The following is a 21247-nucleotide window of genomic DNA, read 5'->3' as shown; positions in this document are numbered from 1 at the left end:
GGTACTTCCTTTTCAGGTTCTTTAAAGATTTGTTCATAAAACCTTTTAAAAATTATGCTTGATTTTTTTTTAAATGGCCCCGGCTTCTAGCTTACACCAAAATAACATCATAAACACGCTTCACGCTGTCATAAAGACTAGTTTCATTATGGATATTTTAACACCTTTAGTGTGTAGAGACACATATCTATAAATGGTCATGCAGACTCAGAAATTGTGAAATTATATTAATAAGTTTCAGCGTGTAAAAATATCACTTTCAAAGATCTGGTGAGGCGTGCATTAGGAAAGGGGAAGCTGCCAGAGACTGCAGCACAGAATTTGGCTGTCCCCGTGCAGTATCCGAGATGCAAGCAGAAGTCCGCCAACGCGGAGCAGAAACTTAGTAGCTTGGGCTTTGTCACATGTGAAAATTGTTTTGAGGGCCAGCAGAACAAAGGCTGAAAATTTCGCTTGAAACAAGTCTTTATTATTCTATATCAATTATTTTGAGATGACAAGACCTGATGCTTAAATCCAGGCCTCAGACATTTCTGTTTCAAGCACATAATTTGTGTTGCGCTGAAGTGTATCATTAAGTTGTGCAGTTTTCATTAAAGGACACCAAGAAAAAGTAAGAGGAAAATTACAACTGCAGAACAGGTCCAGGGCCAAATATAACTAACCCGAACCCTTTGCTGATTTCATACACATTAATGGAGTTAACAATCAAACTTATTTTTCCTGCATCCGAGTATCAGCCAAGAATAATATCAAAAGCTTACTTTTCCAATGTATTTCTAGAATAAACTTGCTCAAAGTGCTTCCAAAGAGGACATCTGATGATGTGAAACAGTCCTTACATGCCTATTCATCACTTTTTTGTGAGGAAAGAGAAACTGTACAGAAAAAAGGAAGAGAAGCAAAAACAGGAGGCAATGAGTAGTCTGCATGTTTTCATCTCTTGGAAGTAAGGGCCCAAATTCCACTATAATATCTGTACTATTTACTATGTTCCTCTGCTGCCTGCAGTTACAGTCGAGTGAAGCAGGGATTACAGCATGGTTGCACATCTGTGCACCTCCGTGCCATACAGCCGTCCCAGAATTCTTCTGTAGGCCAAAGATCTTGTAACTCCTTTTATATAACTGACACAGCAAGGCAAGATTTGTAAGGAAGGCTTAACTTTCATTAAGCCAAATGATACAGCTGGAGAAAAAGAAGACAAGCTTTTAAGCACACAAGACTTTCAGATTTGCTTCTCTTTCAGGACTAAAGAAGAGGACAACAGCACAAACAAGCGTCTGCTTTTTCCAGCTAGATCATCTCACCTCACTTACATCCTCGTGCCATCACAGCTACAACACCACTACCATTAAAAAACCTTAATTCTCTGAATGCTAAATAGCCATCTCCAGATGTCACAATGGTTTCTTTGAATAAATACCATTAATAAACTTTAAAATGCCCCAAAGTAAGTCTGTCCAAAGTGAGTGCCACCACATTTTGTGAAAGTGTCCTGTATATAAACCAAGGACACCTGACATATAAAGTGGTATAAAAATACAAACTGACTTGTGCTTCTAAGTATTTCCTGCCCTTTTAAACTTTGCACTTGTTCATTAATTTCAACAAATACTGAGGTGAGCCAGCTGCTGAGGTGAGGGGATTCATATAAATCCCTCACAGATGTTTGCTAACTTCAGATAGGAGCTTTATTATCTACAAGTCATTAATCAACCATTAACAAGTAAGTGTTATGGAGTCCCAGTATTAAGGTTCACTGCCAGAGGAGAATAATGGATTTTGCAGGCTGGCTGTGTCTACAAGAAGGGGAACTAAGAGCTGAGACAGGTCTGAGATAAAACATTTGGAGGAGATTAGAAAACATGAGAAGTCATTTTGTTGCTCCTCAGCTCGCCTTCACAAGAAAGCACTTCACAAGAGTTAAGCATTTACACAACAAACCGAGTGGAAAGTTCAAATTCATCCATCAGTTTGGTGATGAAGAGGAATGTGTTTTGCACAGTCAAACAAGGAAGTCAGGCACAGGTGAGAATTACTGCTCCTGTGAACAATAACAAACACCATCCAAAGTGTTACCCTCCAACTGATAGACTTTGAAGCTACAAATCACCTGCTCTGGCTCCAGAGTCCTCAGATTTCACCCGATACCTCTCACTGTGGCCACACACTTCAGTTCAAAAAAACAGGAGCCGCTAAATTGTTGCGTGCCACAAGCAGAGGACAGACATGACTGAGGCAGCATCCATCAGCTGTGAAAGCGGCAGCGTCCCTCGGGCAGGCAAAGCATTGCCCTTACTGCAGAACAAGGCAACATTATCCCCTCTTCAGCCCGCTCCACCACAAAGTTTCTGCCAACTGGCCTTACAAAAATATCCTTCCACACACCAGATCTGGAAATAATTCTGATCTGGGCTATACAAGCAAGACATATTTACACTTAAGAAAGTGTAAAATTCTTAGGTGAAAACGTACACGCTGAGTATTATCCCACTCAGTGTCTCTCCATCTATGTCCAATTTCTGATACTCATGGAGCAGGCAATAAAACAAACAAAAAAATAAAAGTGGAATTGAAGAAAAATGTTCATGTCTGAACCCCAGCAGGCAAATGACAGAAGACTGAAATATAAGCATCAAATATAGTTCATTCTCTTAATATCGAGAAGCAAGTCTTAAGTCAGCTTGAAGGGAAGATATTAATGGAGACATAAGTGTATAAACTGCAGGAAACTCTAAAGTCCAAGGGATGAGAGATCCCATCTCTTGTCCCCTGTACTCTCCAGTTATTGCTACTCTCCATAGTAATAGTCCATCTCTAATTCCACAACCTCGGTTATGAGCATGTCATCTATGCCCAAAAGGCGGTATCACACTTATGAATCTAGCTACAAATACAATGAAGAAATAATAGTAAATGACGAATAAATATGGTAGTACAGACAATCTAAACAATTTCAGTATTCTCATGAAGGGGTTACAAAATACCCATTCATCTTATTTTAAAGACCTGGAAACAAAGTCAGAGAGAGGCCACAGAAGAAATTTTACAGACAGAACCAGAACTCATGTTGCTGGCTGTCAGTGTTAGGCTCAGGCCACTAGACTACACAAAAAGGTGCAAACGCCTTCAGGAATTCATTTCTAAGTTTCCTCTTTTATGTCATAGCCAGCAAAAAGACCTGCAAGTAGTTTCAACTCATTTTCCTTTCCTATTTTGCAACTCTGATGTTTTTGCAGAATACTTTCACAGGTTTCTGAAATACTGTGGAATTCTCCATGATGACAAATATGAAACCAGGTATTAGTTAGATCAAACACAAAAAACTTTCCAAAGCTCACATACTGATTACTTAACACACCACAGAGTAGGAAAAAATATTCCTTACAAAGCCATACTTTAATTTCCCTCAATAATGTTTCTTCGTAAAGAGCTCTACACAGCTGGAAGCATTAACAGCCTACCAGATGGTTCCCTTCTCGATAAACACTTACGTTTTGTAAGTTTAAAGTCTAATGAACTGTAGTGCAGGAAGACAAAAGTCATGTATGCAGAGTGGTTCAAATGGCAGGTCAGGGCTGGGGCTGGACAGTGGGCTAGCTCCATAGAAACTCCCATTCCTGTGGTAGCTTTATGGTGGGGTAGGGAGGGAGGAGGGAGGAGGATCCTGGCAGAAGATGGAAGACGAAAAATGCTGAATGCTTCACACCCACACACCCCCACATACACAGCCCCGCAAGCTGCTAATGCTGGACAGGAGGAGGCTGTGACCACCAGATCCTGGCCCACAGCATTGTCCTAAGCCAGCAGGTGCTTCCAGAGCCCCGAAGAGCCTGTACCATGCAGCAGTCCACGACAGAAACTTAGCTCCAATTAAATTGTACAATCCCACAACAACCACTCCCGACTTATGCCTGGCACTGCGTAAGTGTACATGGCAGAAAGTAAGAAACATACATCTCCTTCTGCCCATGCCATCTCCCCAGCAAGCAATCATAGCCAGCCACAAACTAATTAGAACTGAGCAGCCCAAATGTTGCATGCCTGGTTGCAAATTGGGGAGCAGCTCTGCTTGCCCAATTGGGTATAAAGAGCTTAGTGTGGCAGCAGTGGGGAAACCCCCTCTAGGAGATCAGCCAGCGTCTGGGCTGGGTCTATCACATCTTTCAGCAGGCGTTATAGTTGAGCAGCTACTGAGCAGCCTGAATTGTGGTTGACAACCTGGTGTGGACAATAGCTTAAAAACATTTCAAGTTTTGGGCTGAGAAACTGCAAAACAGTACAGCCAGCAAAACTCACTCACTCACCTTGAGACCGATCGAGATCTGTTAAGTGCTTTGACGAAGATCAAAGATGGTGCAGATTGGCGTCTTTGGGCCAAACTCTTCATTTTCTGATTGGAAAGAGAAACAAAATGAAATCATAGGTGAGATTCAGAGCAATAACTGCATGCAGACAGAGTTGTCGCAGCCAGACTCCAATTTCAGACCATGGGAAAAAGGCTGAGTTATTGCCATCAGCAACGCTGGAGGGGGAAAATGGTTGTAAAATATCACATATTGAGAAAAACAGGAGCGCAACCAGAAAGCTGCTTAAGATAAAGAAAAGCTGATAATTAGTGTCTATACACAGATACCTGAGGTACACCGCACACGTGAAATAAACACCTAGAGCTTGTCCTCAACCACTTTTTGTCCCTTAATAATCTATTGTACTTTAAATTTATCACATATCCAGATGGTGGTTCAAATTTCAAATGCTTGATACATTTCTGTGTCAGGTCTGACATTTACCATAAATAAAGGTTTGGATTCTACCTACCTAACCTTATGTGCTACATTGGGCTACCTTTTTTTTCCAAATCTTTAGACATGAGGGCATTTTCCTTCCCTACTAATCTAGCTGGAGCATTACGTCTTGTCTCTCAGTAGTCAATGATGACATTTTTTTCATTCCTGATTATGGGACAAAATAGGAAAGCAAGAGGCAGGGCAGTTCTTAGCACAGAACTAGGAAGGGAATGGGAAAAAGGAGACACTCAAAGACAGAGAATGCAGCAGGAAAAAAAAGACAAAGCATAGGGAAGAAATGACAATGTCAGTAGCTGTCAAGGGAGCATGGATTCCCATTGAGTGAAGTTTAATACTACAATAAAAATACCGAGCAAATAAACAACACTCTTCTCCCCAGAGGTAGAAATTTTCAAAAGCACCCACAGGAGACAAAACCACACATTTCCCCGACCACAAATGTATTCACCACTGTATCCTCTCCCTCCTGCAGCCAGAAGCAGGACTAAGGAGTCCTGGCCCTAACTTTGGAGCTGCTCTCTAGAACCGGTTGTGCAGCCTGCTGCCAAGGTGCATGACCTCTCCTCTCACTGACCCTCCACCAGATGGGTGGATGTTACCTTATTTAGCTCAAATATTTTTCAGAATAAACTGGTGAACAACAGGACCGGTGTTGAACTCCTCCTGAGACCCCGACAAGACAGTTTCCAATGCTGGAGCGGTCCCTTACACCAGCCTGGTAACCGCTGAGAGCCCACAAACAGGTGAACCCTTGACAGTCATGAAGTCTCTGTTCTCAGCTAATCGCAAAGCAAGACTTTCTTCCTTTATACTAAAAATAAACACTGACTACCAGGATCAGATATGTTAGGGAACAACTGATTCTTCTGCCAATGTATGTGCTGGATGTGGCACACATTTTGTTTGGGCAGGTGCGCAGTTTGCTCCCCTCGGAGAAATGAAACTCTACAGCACTACGTGCTTTACTTGCTTCTGACAAGTGTATTTCTTTTACTCATTGCAGTGCATTTGTTATTGTGTCATTTTTTTGGTTCCCCCTTTATTTATGTAGAGCACACTTGTTTGTTTTGTCAGATATTCAGTTACAGCTATTGTGCAGCAATTGTTATAAATTCAACTGTGTAATTTCAATTCACCTTTAAAAATTATCCCCTCCTCCCTCTTTCTTTCATCAAAAAATAACCTTCTCAAGACTGATAAATGAAGCCTGGGAACATTTAGATGTCTTCTATCTGATCAGAAAATAGCTCGATAATAACTTAATAGATTACTAACAACATAGATGCCCATTTTTGCTAGTTTTGAGCAAAAAAGAAAGAAAATACTTTGCTAAATTTTTCTAGTGAATTAAATCAGTTTGTCTTACTGCTAGCAAATCTGAGAAGCTGTTAGCATTTTAAAAAGTAACATATCTAAAAATAGGAAGGCAAAAAGAGACCTGTATAACAACGCAGTCTAACATCCTACAGAAGACAAGCCACAGATTTCCTCCCAACCAGCATTTTTTGTAGGAGTTTATATAAAGCATCAACTCCCAATTGGAAATTTACTGCAAGTCTGATTATTGGGCAGGTGGCTTTCAGGGGGTGGTTAAAACTAGAGCATCTCAGCTCCTGTGAATACAGTGGAGGTTTGGTTATCTTAAATCCTTTGGCTTCTCAGGTCTGAAAAGGAAGCCACTGAAAAAAATGCAGCATTTAAATATGTCTCTCAATTATGGCAATTTTTTTTTTCATGCTTGGGTTAGCAGCACTGAATAGTGTCTGTGGCAGTCTTGACTTAAATATCTGAGGACCAAGGTAAAGATTAGGACTACAGCAAGTTTAACAAGAGCTCAAATGACTGGCAGAGAGTCACAGAATAATTCAGGTTGGAGGGGATCCCAGGAGGTCTCTGGTCCAGCCTCTCTGGACCTGCTGAGAGCAGGACCCGTTCGAGCAGGCTGCTCCAGACCGCCTCCGGCGCAGGTCTGCGTTATCTCCAAGGGTGAGATTCCACAGCCTCCCTGGCCAACCTTTTAATACAGCTATTAAGCAAAGCTTAACAAAAAAGAGCCTTAAAACATAAAAAGATCACTGATGACATTTGGAAAAGTAAAATTTTCACAGCAAAAGTGAAGTGCGTCAGGTCAGCTGCATGCAAATAAAAACATTACCCAGAGACGTTGACTACAGACAGAAAGGCGGGGGTTGTTTTTATTTTGCTATGTACAGAGTTTGAGAAAATAAAATAAGTGAGCATCATGATAACTTGAATTGATTTACTTTGAGAAGGAAGAGGACAAATTCATTTTTGGCTAAGCTGGACCCAGATGCCTGCTCTCCTCAGTTTCACTGCGTTTACATGTGCAAAGATGTCACCCTGGCAATGCGGAGAAGAGGAGATACATCCTGGACAGCTGTAGTGAGAGCAGATGTTTGGGAGCAAAAGGAGATGCAATGACCAATTATCTAAGCGTGGGACACAGAGAAGCATTTCTCAACATGTGTCCCACATCATAACCTCCCATTTTTTCATGTAAATATTAGAAAGGTCAACACAGAAAAAACCTCATACTTGCTGGCTGAGTCACACCCATGTGAAATGTATCATAAAATCAGTATCCATAATGAATGTTTACAGTGTGCCAGATGCAAAGATGATAATCTTGTATCAGTCAGGACAAACTAGAGTTATTTTTGCCTTCCTCACGTTCAAAAGCTTGCGTTCCCGCCCCCGTCCTCTCCGATTCAGGTTTAACTTCATACTTTCTGCATTTCTGGTCGTGGTTGTCTTGACTGCTTTTTTAACAGAAACAAAAAGTTTTGCTTTTTCAGTTGTTGGACTGGTGGTACACGTTAGTATTTGGCTAGTTTCTCATCTGGTATAAACAGACATAGGGCTATAGATTTCAAAAGAATTAATTTACACCGGATAATGATCAGACCTACGCTCTGAAACACTGTTTTGTAAACTGTGATGGTAGGTAGTCTATGAGTCCACCATGCTGAGGACAGTAACCTTGCAAACCATCACTGAAAATATGCTGTCTCTCCTCGGGAATCAGAACCCCTATGGATTACAGGATTACAGTAAAACTTTCACAAGTATCTCACAAGTCATCGGCTGGAGGAAAAATCTATCCCTGACTGCCAGTATTCAACTAATTTTGCCTCACAGTTGAAGTGAATCATGGTATTATATGGAATTTATGTAAATTAATATATTGGGTGCCAGCGAGGGCACTCGGCCTGTGTCTCTGAGATGTGCGGCGTACGCTGGGGCACAGCCGAAGTCAAACAGAGTTGAGCTAGGGGATACTGAGGCAATAGGAGCCCAGAGGGAAATGCCAGTGAAACACCTCAAAGCACACAAAGGGTGTTCCTCTATGAAGGAGACACGGATGACAGCCCAGCTGAAGTGCCTCTACACCAATGCACGCAGCATGGGCAATAAGCAGGAGGAGTTGGAAGCCATTGGTACATCAGGAAAACTATGATATGGTTGCCATCACGGAAACATGGTGGGATGACTCGCACAACTGGAGTGCGGCGATGGATGGCTATAAACTCTTCAGGAGGGATAGGCGAGGCAGGAGAGGTGGTGGGGTAGCCCTGTACGTCAGGGAGAGTCTGGATAGTTTAGAGCTCGATGATGGTGATGATAGGGTGGAGTGTCTATGGGTGAGAATCAGGGGGAAGGCCAACAAGGCAGATATTGTGGTGGGAGTCTGTTACAGACCACCCAACCAGGATGAGGAGACAGATGAACTATTCTATAAGCAGCTGGGAGAAGCCTCACGATCGCTAGCCCTTGTTCTTGTGGGGGACTTCAACCTGCCGGATGTCTGCTGGAAATACAATACAGCAGAGAGGAAACAGTCTAGGAGGTTCCTGGAGTGTGTGGCAGATAACTTCCTGACACAGCTGGTGAGTGAGCCAACGAGGGAAGGTGCCCCGCTGGACCTCTTGTTCACGAACAGAGAAGGACTTGTGAGCCATGTGATGGCTGGAGGCCGTCTTGGGCAGAGTGATCACGAAATGATAGAGTTTTCGATACGTGGAGAAGCGGCGAGGGGGGTCAGCAAAACTGCCACCTTAGACTTCCGGAGGGTGGACTTCGGCCTGTTTAGGAGACTGGTCGAGAGAGTCCCCTGGGAGGCAGCCCTTATGGGCAAAGGAGTCCAGGAAGGCTGGACATTCTTTAAGGAGGAAGTCCTAAAGGCACAAGAGCGGGCTGTCCCCAGGTGCCGAAAGATGAACTGGCGGGGAAGAAGACCGGCCTGGCTGACTAGAGAGCTCTGGCTCGAACTCAGGAAAAAGAGGAGAGTCTATGACCTCTGGAAGAAGGGGCGGGCAACTCAGGAGGACTACAAAGGTGTAGCAAGGCTGTGCAGGGAGAAAATTAGAAGGGCCAAAGCTGAGCTAGAGCTCAATCTGGCTGCTGCTGTAAAAGACAACAAAAACCACTTCTTCAAATACATTAGCATCAAAAGGAGAGCTAAGGAGAATCTCCAGCCCCTAGTAGACGGGGGAGGGAACACAGTGACCAAGGATGAGGAAAAGGCTGAGGGACTTAATGCCTTCTTTGCCTCAGTCTTTAATAGCAGGGCCAATTGTCCTCTGGGTACCCAGCCCCCTGAGTTGGAAGATAGGGACGGGGACCAGAATGGAGCCCCCATAATCCAGGGGGAAATGGTGAGTGACCTGCTGCACCACTTAGACACTCACAAGTCTATGGGGCCTGATGAGATCCACCTGAGAGTACTGAAGGAACTGGCAGAAGAGCTCACCAAGCCCCTTTCCATCATTTACCAGCAGTCCTGGCTAACTGGGGAGGTCCCTGCCGACTGGAGATTAGCTAATGTGACGCCCATCTTCAAGAAGGGCTGGAAGGACGACCCGGGGAACTACAGGCCTGTCAGCCTGACCTCGGTGCCAGGGAAGCTGATGGAGCAGATCATCCTGAGTGCTATCACATGGCATGTAGAGAATAACCAAGGGATCAAGCCCAGCCAGCATGGGTTCAGGAAAGGCAGGTCCTGCTTGACCAACCTGATCTGCTTCTACAAGGTGACCCGCCTAGTGGATGAGGGAAAGGCTGTGGATGTTGTCTATCTAGACTTCAGTAAAGCCTTTGACATGGTTTCCCACAGCATTCTCCTGGAGAAACTGGCTGCTCATGGCTTGGACGGGCGTACTCTTCACTGGGTAAAGAACTGGCTGGATGGCCGGGCCCAAAGAGTTGTAGTGAGTGGAGTTTACTCCAGTTGGCGGCCGGTCACAAGTGGTGTCCCCCAGGGCTCTGTGTTGGGGCCAATTCTGTTTAATATCTTTATCAATGATCTGGATGAAGGGATCGAGTGCACCCTCAGTAAGTTTGCAGATGACACCAAGTTGTGTGGGGGTGTTGATCTGCTTGAGGGGAGGAAGGCTCTGCAGAGGGACCTGGACAGGCTGGATCGATGGGCTGAGGCCAGTTGTATGAGGTTTAACAAGGCCAAGTGCAAGGTTCTGCACTTGGGCCACAGCAACCCCATGCAACGCTACAGGCTTGGGGAAGAATGGCTGGAAAGCTGCCAGGCAGAAAAGGACCTGGGGGTGTTGGTTGACAGCCACCTGAATATGATAAGCCAGCAGTGTGCCCAGGTGGCCAAGAAAGCCAATGGCATCCTGGCTTGTATCAAAAATAGCGTGGCCAGCAGGACTAGGGAAGTGATTGTCCCCCTGTACTCGGCACTGGTGAGGCCGCACCTCGAATCCTGTGTTCAGTTTTGGGCCCCCCACTACAAGAGAGACATTGAGGTGCTGGAGCGTGTCCAGAGAAGGGCAACGAAGCTGGTGAAGGGTCTGGAGCAGAAGTCTTGTGAGGAGCAGCTGAGGGAGCTGGGGTTGTTTAGCCTGGAGAAAAGGAGGCTGAGGGGAGACCTTATCGCTCTCTACAACTACCTGAAAGGAGGTTGTAGAGAGGTGGGGGTCGGTCTCTTCTCCCAGGTAACAAGTGATAGGACAAGAGGAAATGGCCTCAAGTTGCGCCAGGGGAGGTTTAGACTGGATATTAGGAAATTTTTCTTCACTGAAAGGGTTATCAAGCATTGGAACAGGTTGCCCAGGGAAGTGGTTGAGTCGCCATCCCTGGAGGTATTTAAAAGACGTTTGGATGAGGTGCTTAGGGACATGGTATAGTGGTGGACTTGCAGTGTTAGGTTTACGGTTGGACTCGATGATCTTAAAGGTCTTTTCCAACCTACACGATTCTGTGGTTCTGTGATTCTGTGAAAAAGGTAACATGCAGCAGCATCTGCACAATGTCCTCAAAAAACCTGGAACTGAAGATAAAGCACTCTCTTGTACTTTGTGTATATCACTTAACTATATCAAACTTAGAAAGAGAATGGCAGAACATGAATTAAATAAAGAACGTGTGAAAAAATTCACAGTACTTACTATTTCTTTTGTGATGACAAATAACTTAAGTAACAGATATACAGTGTTTATAATATTTTACGAGTATCTAGAGAAGTGAAGATCTGTGCAATAAGCAGATACCCTGCTGCAGCTACTGCACAGGTGTAGGAGGTTGGAGCAGGCGGGCTAACGCAGGGGCTGCGTGCTGTGATTCCCCGGGAGCACGCTGCCCACGCGGCCAGGTTATGGTGCCTGACCGATACGATGGTCAGACACGTGCAGGAGGATTCCTCTCACCCAACCTTAGACTTGCACACCTGAGCTATTCGCTCTGTGCTCCTTTCGTAGTCAACAGAGAGAAAAGGACACATGTAGCGCACAGTTCACCTTGTCCTAGAAGTGCTGTTTTCCTCCACTGACTGTAAAAGGAAACTAAGGTGACCAAGAAAATTGAGTTAATCAGCTCAATCTTCTCCTTGCTATCTGAGCAAAGGACAGGGAACAGACAAATTTGTGAGTTCAGTAACACAGGGAACAACTGATGTCTCAGAGAGCTGTTTGAGCTTAGGATGAGAAAATGGTATTACCTGATGCCTGTTTAAGAGATTCATATACAAAATAGTTGAAAAATGTATTCAGTTCCTGACTGACAGGTCAACGCAGCAGAAACGCCTGCTCATCAATGTGCAGGCACCCTTCTAAAGCCTCTCCAGACATGAAAGGATTGCAGGCTCCTGATTTACAGGCTGGCTCCAGAAGTGGGTCAAGGCTGGGACATTGCCTGGGTCATTCAACTGGGTGACAGGGACAACACTCACATGTGCCAATACCTTGAGCTGAGGATTGCACTCAAGTGGCTAAGCTCTCCCTCACTGCTTTATTTTTCCAATAAAAGGAAGTCTGATTTTAACAAAGCCTACTCTTTAAAAGTATCTAAGTTAATAACCGTGAGGGATTTCACACATGCAAACTCAGTTCTTGTTGTCTGAGCAACAAAACCTATCTGTGGCATACATTTCTGCTTTGAACCAAAGACATGAACCAAAGCACAGAACACAAACCTTTACCAAAAACTGCAAGGCAAAGTTCAACTAACTGCCCGACAATCAAAAAATCAAAACAATCCTCAGCACCTAGCAGTTAATTTTCCAGGACAACTGGGCATCACTCTTTCCCCCATATCACTGGGCTACTTACAAGAGGCAATAAACCTTTTTTTCCTACATGCCGTAATCCAGTATTTGTTACACTTACAGCATATGGTTGTCTAAAAATACCAGAAATAACAAGAATCTCTTATACAAAAAAAGCAAGAAATGGCCCTATACTGACCTATAACAATCCCGAGCCCTTATAAACAGGGTGAGAAGATGACTGCATTTGAACTGCTGGCTCAGGCAGCAGAGATGTCTAGGTCCCACGGGGAGCCCATTTACCATAAAGGCAGAGCAGGTGACAAAACTATGTGCTTTTGTTTATGCTGGCAGAATACTTTTACTTACAAGGACCTTCCTAAAAAGAAAGCCATTTTTGGATGGATAACCGAGGAGAAAACAACTGCAGGGGCACGAGAGGAAAGAGCTATCAGCACAGTGGAAGCAAAAGCACATCATCGTGGAACAGCAGCTGCTAGAGAGCACAGCAAAGACAGAGACTAAAGGCCATCTCGGAGTAGAAAGAAAAACTGATGAAAGCAACTATAAGCAAAAGATGTTCTACCAACTACCTCCCAAAGGATACTAATCTTTGGAAGCACTGATACGGATGTGTTCAAAAGATCTCACCTATCTACATCAAAAGATGGAGATGTGGAAGATTACTAAAAATGTGGAGGAGTGGAGCATAGAATATTTAGCCTATGGGTCCTACTGTCAGCTGCACTGCACCCGCAGTGCTCAGACCAGCGGCTCTGGTTGTGATGAAGCCCAAAGTTTCCTTTCAAGCCTGACACAAAGCAGGAAGGTTAACACACGGGCAAGATTCTGGCCAGTGTCTGTACAGCAAGGCTTTCTCAGGAGCAGTTTACAGATGACGAAGGGAGGAGATTCCCCCTCACTCCACGTGGATACTTCAAGCAGCATTAATTAAACAGGCAAAAATTTGATATATGCCGTTCTTGCGTATTAGATCCCACATGACATGCCAAGTCCCTCTCTTTCCTACTGCCACCATGAGGGACAAAAAAAAAACCAACCCAAGACTAGGAAACTCAAGAACTAGAACACATTGTTTTATGCATAATTTTCAATTTCTGTCATCTGACAGAGGAAGGATTGCTAATGCTAGTTCATAATTAAAGCAGCATCAGGACGCACATCACAACAGTAAGTTACCATACACCAGCACAGCCTGCCAAGGTGATTTCAACCTAAGGGCCAACTACGTGGATGACTTTATTAAAATAGGGGCTTTTTCAGTCCTCATCAGAGATAAAATCGCTACAGGATATGTCTGCGGGATGACAGGAATTGTCCATCACTTCACTAAACAGTGCCAGAAGTGCTCCTGGACAGCCGAGATTCCCGGCACTACCAGGTGTGATTTTGACAGCAACCCCCCAGATCCTCAGCCAAGATCATAGTAAACAGGACAGAGACTTGCAGGAAGAAGAAATCTCTGCTTAAGGAGCTTTATGTTAAAAAACGTATATATAAGGGCATGAGATCAAGACATCATCAGGTATAATGGCAAATACATACTTGATTGCAGAGTAAGACAAGTAAAGGCATGAAGATTATGTTCGACTACCTTTACTCTTCGAATGCTGTTAATTTGCTTGAATTTTATCCATTTAGTACACTGATGGGGAACACTATAACTCTCCTTTCCCTTCCAGTAAACTGTTGCTGTATTTGTGATCAGAATCACAAAGAAACACATTCTTACGGTGATGGGATAACATATTTCAATCTCAAACCATAAACACTATTTTGCTTAGTGTGCAAAATGGTTAATTTTTTGCACACGTTGTATGAGTAAATATAAAAAAATGCTGAGCCTCAAAAAAATTATAAGTAGTCACTTGAAATCTTCAAGGAGGCAGCAAAAAATCCTAAGAGTGAATTCTTATGTTACCAAATATTGTCTTGGGTAAAATATTCAGGGTTGGTTGGAATCTAGCCCCTCTAAGAAGAGAGAAGTGAAACACCAGGAACTTATAAATACGGTTAAATGACCGCAGCTGCTACTGCTGACACAGTTACACGGGCATAAAAGATGTCTCTTCTGCATAGTTTGTTTTGATAAATTTGTAGAAATAAGCTCTATCAGTATAATCACTCTTACTCATGTTACTTCAGTCCACTTCAGAGTTGCATCAATTTACTGGTATTGGTTACTAAACTAAACAGTCAGTACAAAACTTCTCTGTAGGTCAACCACACATAGTCCAGTGACTCCGGTAAGTCCAGTAAGGAGGGAGTCTAGTCCAGAATTTTCCCAAAGCATTAACTAAAACACTGCACTTCAATGTCACCTTTTAGCAGGGTGTCTTGAATGCCTTGTAAGCATTTAACAGAGACAACCTCCCAGTGTCTGTGAGGTAGGTTAGCAGTTCAAACCACTTTGCATGTCAAGAAAAGGAAAGGAAATGTTTCCAGGAAAACAGTTGAAATGGTCACACAAAATACATGAAAAAAGTCCTAGACAATTTCTGTCTCTTGGTCCTATGATGTGATCATGCATGCGATCCTTCAGCCAAGCAGAAGATGAAGTAGGAGTTCAGACAACCACAGAACAATGTAGCAAATCTCAGCTAAGTAAATTTAATTTGAGAAAGGTATAGTCACGATAATAAAAAGGGAGAAAGGTTCAGTGGTCACTTAGCATCCCATATTTGGGGGTATTTGTGCCAGAAAGTAAAACAGTTGATGTTAAATACATATTTGCAACAAAATTGTTCAACTTGACATGCTGTGTCACCAGTCTCAAAACTGATTTCTTGCCAACACCTTCTTCCATTTAACTGTATGTAACCAATACAAGCAGTGGAATCTCCCTGGTAGTAAGAAAGACTTTCTGTATTGTAAAAAAATATGATGCTTTGGCACTGAGTGGAAGACAAGACAGAGGTATATATAGAGTTCATAGGACCCAAGTAGTAAAAAAAATATTCGAACTGTCACTGAGATCCAGCTTCAGGCAAAATTAGGACTAGCCCACTGCCGCACAAGCATAAAGGTAGGAATCTTCTTCCCCAGACAGACACAAAGAGATGGCGTGCTCGTAGTCTCAAGGGAGCACCACGACCGTGGATGAGCAGCTGAGCGGTTGGCTGGATGTTGGTGGCTGCCTGTGTTCGCTGTGCATGGTGTGCAAAGCTGCCATATGCTGCATGGCCCAGCCAGGGTCTCAAGCTGCTTCTCCGCAGGAGGATTTCCATCTGTACCCCCGCCGCATGTGCCTCCACGCTGAGGAATTCCAAAAGGGCTGCCAAGATCCGTAAAAAGTAACATCCCCGCTCCCTTGTCAGCGTTGGCAAAAACAAGGTCTGCGTTCCTTCGACCGTGGGTTCTTTGGAGCAGGAACAGGAAACACAAGTACTACAATTAATATTTGTCCTCAGAATGCTGAATCATGAAGCAGAACTTGTAAGAAAATGTTCATCTTCACAGTACTTGAGCACTCCTTCTCATTTCAGGCAGATGCCTGGCATCAGGGCTCTGCCAGGTTGGAAGGTACATGGTACTCTGTCTCCAGCAAAAATGAAAGAAATGATAGAAGAAAAATCAAAGCCACACATTTAGGCACCTCAAATTAGATTGCAGTACTTGGAGAGGGTGAGTATCTACTCCATCACTTTGTCCAGCTACGCAGCAGAAGGTACTCTACCACTTTGTGTAGGTGTTATCACACTCCCTCTTCAGAAACCGATCAGGTATTAACTGCAGTGAAGTGTGGTAGAAATCTTGGCCAAACACTCTCCAGGCCACCATTTCACCGTTGGCAGCAGCTGCCATGAGAAGAGGTCCCCAGGGCCGCGGTCAGGCTGGAGCACTACGTGCCTTGGTGGGACACGGCACACATGGACACATCCCATGGAAACGCACAGCATCGCTTCCCAGCCCGAACTGATGCTTCAGCAGGAGGAGAGGGACCAGGACTCCCCTCCGCACCACTGTGCCACGGCCAGCAAAGCCCCAGCCAGTCAGCAGCAGGACTGGACACAAGCTCAGCCTCTACTACCTGGCATCCTAAATTCATGTCACCAGGTGGACAGATTTAGTAAAGGACACTGTAACCTGGCCAGTCATTCTAATACTGCCAGCGTATTTAGCAGTGAGTAGTATTGTGCACCTCTAACGACAAGGCAGTGCATAGATTTAAATGTCATTGTGAGGCAAAATTGATAAGGCAGGAAGGTACCAGCTCTACTTTGGGTAGAAAAACACTACAGCACTTGCTAAAGCAAGGAGAAAAAAAGAGTTCCTGTTTTACACAGTGGGAAGAATGTGGTTATTACAGCTCGCTCGTTACAGCAAAGTATAAGGCAGAAACAAGTACTTGGCTGTACGCAGAAGTGAGTATTTTGCACATGGTTGTGTCAGATGCTGAAAAGCAATTCGAGACATCAAACAGATTTTACAACCAGTTTTGAAGATGGGATGACGCTCCTCTGCTATCAGTTGTGATATACTTAGAGAGCGCAAGGCACTTCTTCGGGAAGCTGCTCTTACATTTCTCTTACACAAAGCACGTGCGAGAGCAGCCAGCAAACCCCCTCAGCTTTATCAAACCCTTCCCTCGCTCCCCCCCAGACACATATGCAGCATATCCCTCCTAGCTCCCCTGGATAATCATTCTGCAAGCCTCCCCCAGCTCGCTCTGATATCCACCCAGCAAAACCTCCAGACATCCATCCAGCAAAGCCTCCCCTTAGGTCTCCCCAGCACATCCATGCAGCACCCCCCGCCCCCAGCTCACCGGGAAATCCATGCAGCAAAGCCCCTTGGCTCCACCGAACACCACCCAGCAAAGCCTTCCCGAGCTCCCCGGGACACCCATGCAGCAGCACTCCTCACCTACCCCGGACATCCAGGCAGCAGCCTCCCTTTGCTCCCGGGACATCCGTGTAGCAACCCCCGTTAGGTCCCCGGGGTTATCCAGCCGGCAGAGCCCCCTGAGCTCCACCGGGCACGGCCGCACCCCCAGCTCCCCGGGGCGCCCGTGCAGCAAGCCCTTCCCGCGGACACCCCCAGCCCCAGGTCCCCCGACGACTCCCCCCGGCCCCGGTCCCGATGGCGGCGTGCCGCCCAGCCCGCTGCCCCGGCGGCGGCGGCGCAGAGCCCGGGGCGATGGGGCCACGGGGTGCCCCGTGGGGACGCGGTGGCCCGCGGGGGGCTCCGGGACCGGGGCGGGGGCCGGCGGGCGCTTTCCCGCGGGGTCTCCCGGGGGCGGCCTCACCTTCTTGCTGTCGGCGGCGGCGAAGACCCTGCTCTCGCCGCTCACCGAGGACGAGCGGCCCGGCCCGAGGTGCTCCTGTTGCGGGGACATCACGTCCATGCAGCCCCGCGCCGCCGCCCTCCCGCCGCGGGGACACCCGCGCCGCCGCCGCCGCCGCCGCCCGCACCATGGACAGGGCGCGCCGCGCCGCGCCACGCCCCCCGCGGCCACGCCCCCGCCCGCGAGACACGCCCCTCGGGACACGCCCCTCACCGGACCACGCCCCCCCCCCGGTTCGCGCCCCGCTCTGTGGAGCAGGGGCAGGAAAGCGGGCGGGGGAGGAAGGCGACGCGCATGCGCTGCCGCCGGGAGTCGGGGGGCGTGGGGGGAGGGTGCTCGTGTCGGGGAGGGGGCGCGCGCCCTCGCCCTGCGCCTGCGCGCGCTGCAGGGGCGGGGGGCGGCGGGGAGCGGTGCCGGCGGGGGCTGCTGGGGCCTAGCGGCGTTCCGTGCTCCCGGGGCCGGGCTGGGTGATGCGGGGTCCCAGGCTGGGGTGGGTGTTGTGGGGTCCCGGGACCGGGGTGGGTGATGCGGGGTCCCGGGACCGGGGTGGGTGATGCCGAGTCTCAGCGCTGGGCAGCTGTTGCATGGTCCCGGGGCCGGGGTGGGTGTTGCACTGCCCCAGGATTACCCTCCCCACCACCTCCCTGCAGAAGGCGGGGCACGGTCCGCCAGAGCCCCCCGAGGGGTGGTCCCCGTTTGAGGAGCACGCAGTGGGTTGGGCGCGGGCGTGGGTGCAGGTGCGGGTACAGGTGCGGGGGTCCCTGGCGTGAGAGGTGACCACAGCAGCGCAGGCTCCGCGTCCGCTGGGGCAGCCCAGGGGAGGCCGAGGGGATGCCATTGTGCTCCAGAAAGCTGTGAACAATAAGGAGGAGGAACCACTAGTGCAGCTAATGGATGGCGTTGGCTCAGGAACAAATGGGTGTAAATAGGCTGTAAATAAATCTCGGCAGGAGATGGGAAGGAAGCATACTGACCGTACTGATCGTAAGAAGAGGAGGTTGTGGAGGAGCCCTGCCAGCCAGGAGCAAAAGGCGTAGCTCCGGCAGCGGTTTGATGCGGCTGTCGTGTTTGTACATTATCGTATACCCTCATTAAATATGGTGTCTTCAACAGCAAGGGACTACTCCTGATCACCCAGGAGGTTCTTTCTAATCCTGTCTTTCTACGCTTTGCGAGGCATATTTTTATCTCCAGCCTTTCCAGCTCTCACAGGCTCTACGTGCATTTTCTTCTGTGTTGGTCACAAAAAAAGCAGAAAAAGAGACATCTTGTCATCTCATGTGCAACTTTTCATATCTACCACTTCTGCCAGAAGAAGAGTTTCGGCATCCCTGTGATGAACTGGACTGGGAACTAATCCAGCTTTTATAAGGTTACTTTTGTGGAGAACGCAGGCTGGTTCTCCTCCTGGATGCAGAAATGTATGTGCTGTTTCCGTAACTCGGTGGCAGCTGCTCTTGCCATGTATGACTGAAGTAGCAATAAATGATGATATTTGGTTCCATGCTATGTGGCCACCTTGTTAGGTTATTTAGGCCCAGCATGTCCCCGTGATAGTGCTTCAGTGATCTCTTTGTTGAGATTGATGTGGGCACCTGCCCTCTCCTTGCACTCTCATTTCTGCAAGTCAGTGGAATCAGGTAAGTGTAAGTAAAAGAAAGATGAAATATTAAAGCCTGGGATGCAGTATGAGTGCTTCTGCCTCCTCATGCAGAAGCACTGGCTTTTCCTGGATCCAACTGTTAACTTTTCCTCTTTTCCTCTTAACTTTTCATCTATGACTGTTAGGCCACCAGGAGATAGCTCTTGGATAACACTGTGCCTGTGTGTCCAATCTCAGAAAGCCCACCAGCCTGCCCCTGATACCCTTGAGAAAGAGAAACGGATGGTTAGGGCAGAGGTTTGTATGCATTATGTATGTTAACGTGTCATGAGTTGCACCATTTCCTCTTCACTGAATTTGTATGGTCTTTCAGCTGAAGTGTAAAAACCTTGAAATGATGCATTCTTGGTATCTGCAGTAATTTACAGACAGATGGCCATACATCACTAAAGCAAACCAGCATATAAAAAACCTTCTGAATTTTTAAAGCATGAGCCTCTAAAAGCCATGATGTCAGCTAATTTTTGCGCCCAGGGGCCTTGGTGCGAGCTACGTGTCAGGCCGGGCGGCAAGCAGCCATCCCTGCGCACCGTGCAGACCTTGTCCCGGTGCTCTCACAGGTTCTCCCATCCCTCCACTCCCGTCCCCTTGCTCCTGTCCCTGCTTCCCCTCCTTCCACCATGGTGCTGGTCCTGCGGGGAGTTAGCAGCAGGTGGAGAAAAAGCAGAGTCGTAGGCTTCCCCTGGCACAGCACCCACATCTATAAAATCGGGAGGCAAGTCTCCAATTACTACTGCACAGCACCCAGCTCAGTGGGATGCCATCCCCAGGCAGGTCTCCGAGCTTCTGTGAGAGGGCTAAGAAAAGATTTATCAGGGTAGAAAGGAAACGGTACAAAATGTCTATTCGAAGCCTGGAATATATTTAGCAATTTGGCAACCTTCTCCCCAGAAACATTTGCAAGTGATGATATTCTTGGTGACATTTTGGAAATGGGGCTGTAAGTATATGTTTATTTTGCAAAGGAAATGTTACATAAGCTTTCCGAAATGCTCGCACATGCTTAGAGGTGTTCTTTTATCTACTACCATGAGCACGTTTCCTACACTCTTCATTGAAGACTGACTCTCACCTACTCACTGAGATAAATAGGTTAAAATATTGCCGTTTGGTAAGCAAGACTGGAGAGGAAGGTTTCTTCTCTGTGCAACACAAATACGTTTGTGTGCATACGTGAACATACAGCCATGAATTTTTTGTTAGCTGCAGTACGTCCCTGGTGCTAACTTTCCCATACCTTTCATTCGGGTAGAAAAAGCGGACGGGAAGTTTAGTGCTGGAGACATGAGCTGGCAGGAGTGACTCGGAGGGAGCAGGGCTTTACAAGCCTCGCTTCCCCTTGCTGTGGCACGAAGAGCGTGGCGGCCGGATGACGGAGGCAGGGAAGGAGCACACGGGGTACAGCAGCTACGTACAGGCAGCCTGGAGCACCCTGCCTGTGAAAAGACCTCTGGGGTGGAGCTGGCAGCGAGCAGGTCCTGCGCCTTACAGTGATTAATCTCAAAGGGTAAAAATAAATAAACAAACCCGCTAAGAACTGCCAAAACCAGGAAACAGGAAAAATAGGTTTTCCCAAAGGACTGTTCAGAGCTTAACCAGCAGTTTCTTTCTGGCAGATCAGGACTTCGTTTATTGATTTTTAGTTTGGATGTTGAGAGACCCTTGAAAATAGGTGTCGTGATGGAGGCTGGGGACAGGATGCAATCGCAGCCTGTGCAGCATCCCCAGTGCTGCCTCTGCCCGACTGTTACCCATCTCTGTGCGGAGATTCCCGATGGGAAAATCACTGGATGCAGAAACTCCCACGCGGGCTGGTGTGGAGCCAGCCACGGGGATGGGGCTGCTGCTGCCCGGAGCACGCCGGTCCCAGGCGCCCCGCAGCGCACGCTCTGACATGGGCCAGCCCACGGGGTGCCTGCTGGGGGTCTCACAACTACCTGGTT

At 46.9% G+C, this 21247-nt stretch overlaps 1 protein-coding gene across 1 annotated transcript in view; it reads right to left on the bottom strand.

Annotated features, from left to right (window-relative positions):
* The window catches only part of ARHGAP20 (Rho GTPase activating protein 20), a 66404-nt gene extending 48667 nt beyond the window's left edge, over positions 1–17737 (bottom strand). Inside the window, exons 1-2 of the mRNA XM_075492013.1 lie at positions 17603–17737; positions 4311–4396 (exon numbers count right to left, since the gene is read on the bottom strand). Coding sequence (XP_075348128.1) covers positions 4311–4396; positions 17603–17701 — 185 coding nt within the window. The 5' untranslated portion in view covers positions 17702–17737. The remainder of the gene's footprint in view (positions 1–4310; positions 4397–17602) is intronic.
* Positions 17738–21247: the final 3510 nt, after the last annotated feature.

This window comes from Mycteria americana, chromosome 1 (assembly GCF_035582795.1).
Source record: "Mycteria americana isolate JAX WOST 10 ecotype Jacksonville Zoo and Gardens chromosome 1, USCA_MyAme_1.0, whole genome shotgun sequence".
NCBI classification, from domain to species: domain Eukaryota; kingdom Metazoa; phylum Chordata; class Aves; order Ciconiiformes; family Ciconiidae; genus Mycteria; species Mycteria americana.
This window is presented reverse-complemented; position numbering and strand designations above follow the sequence as displayed.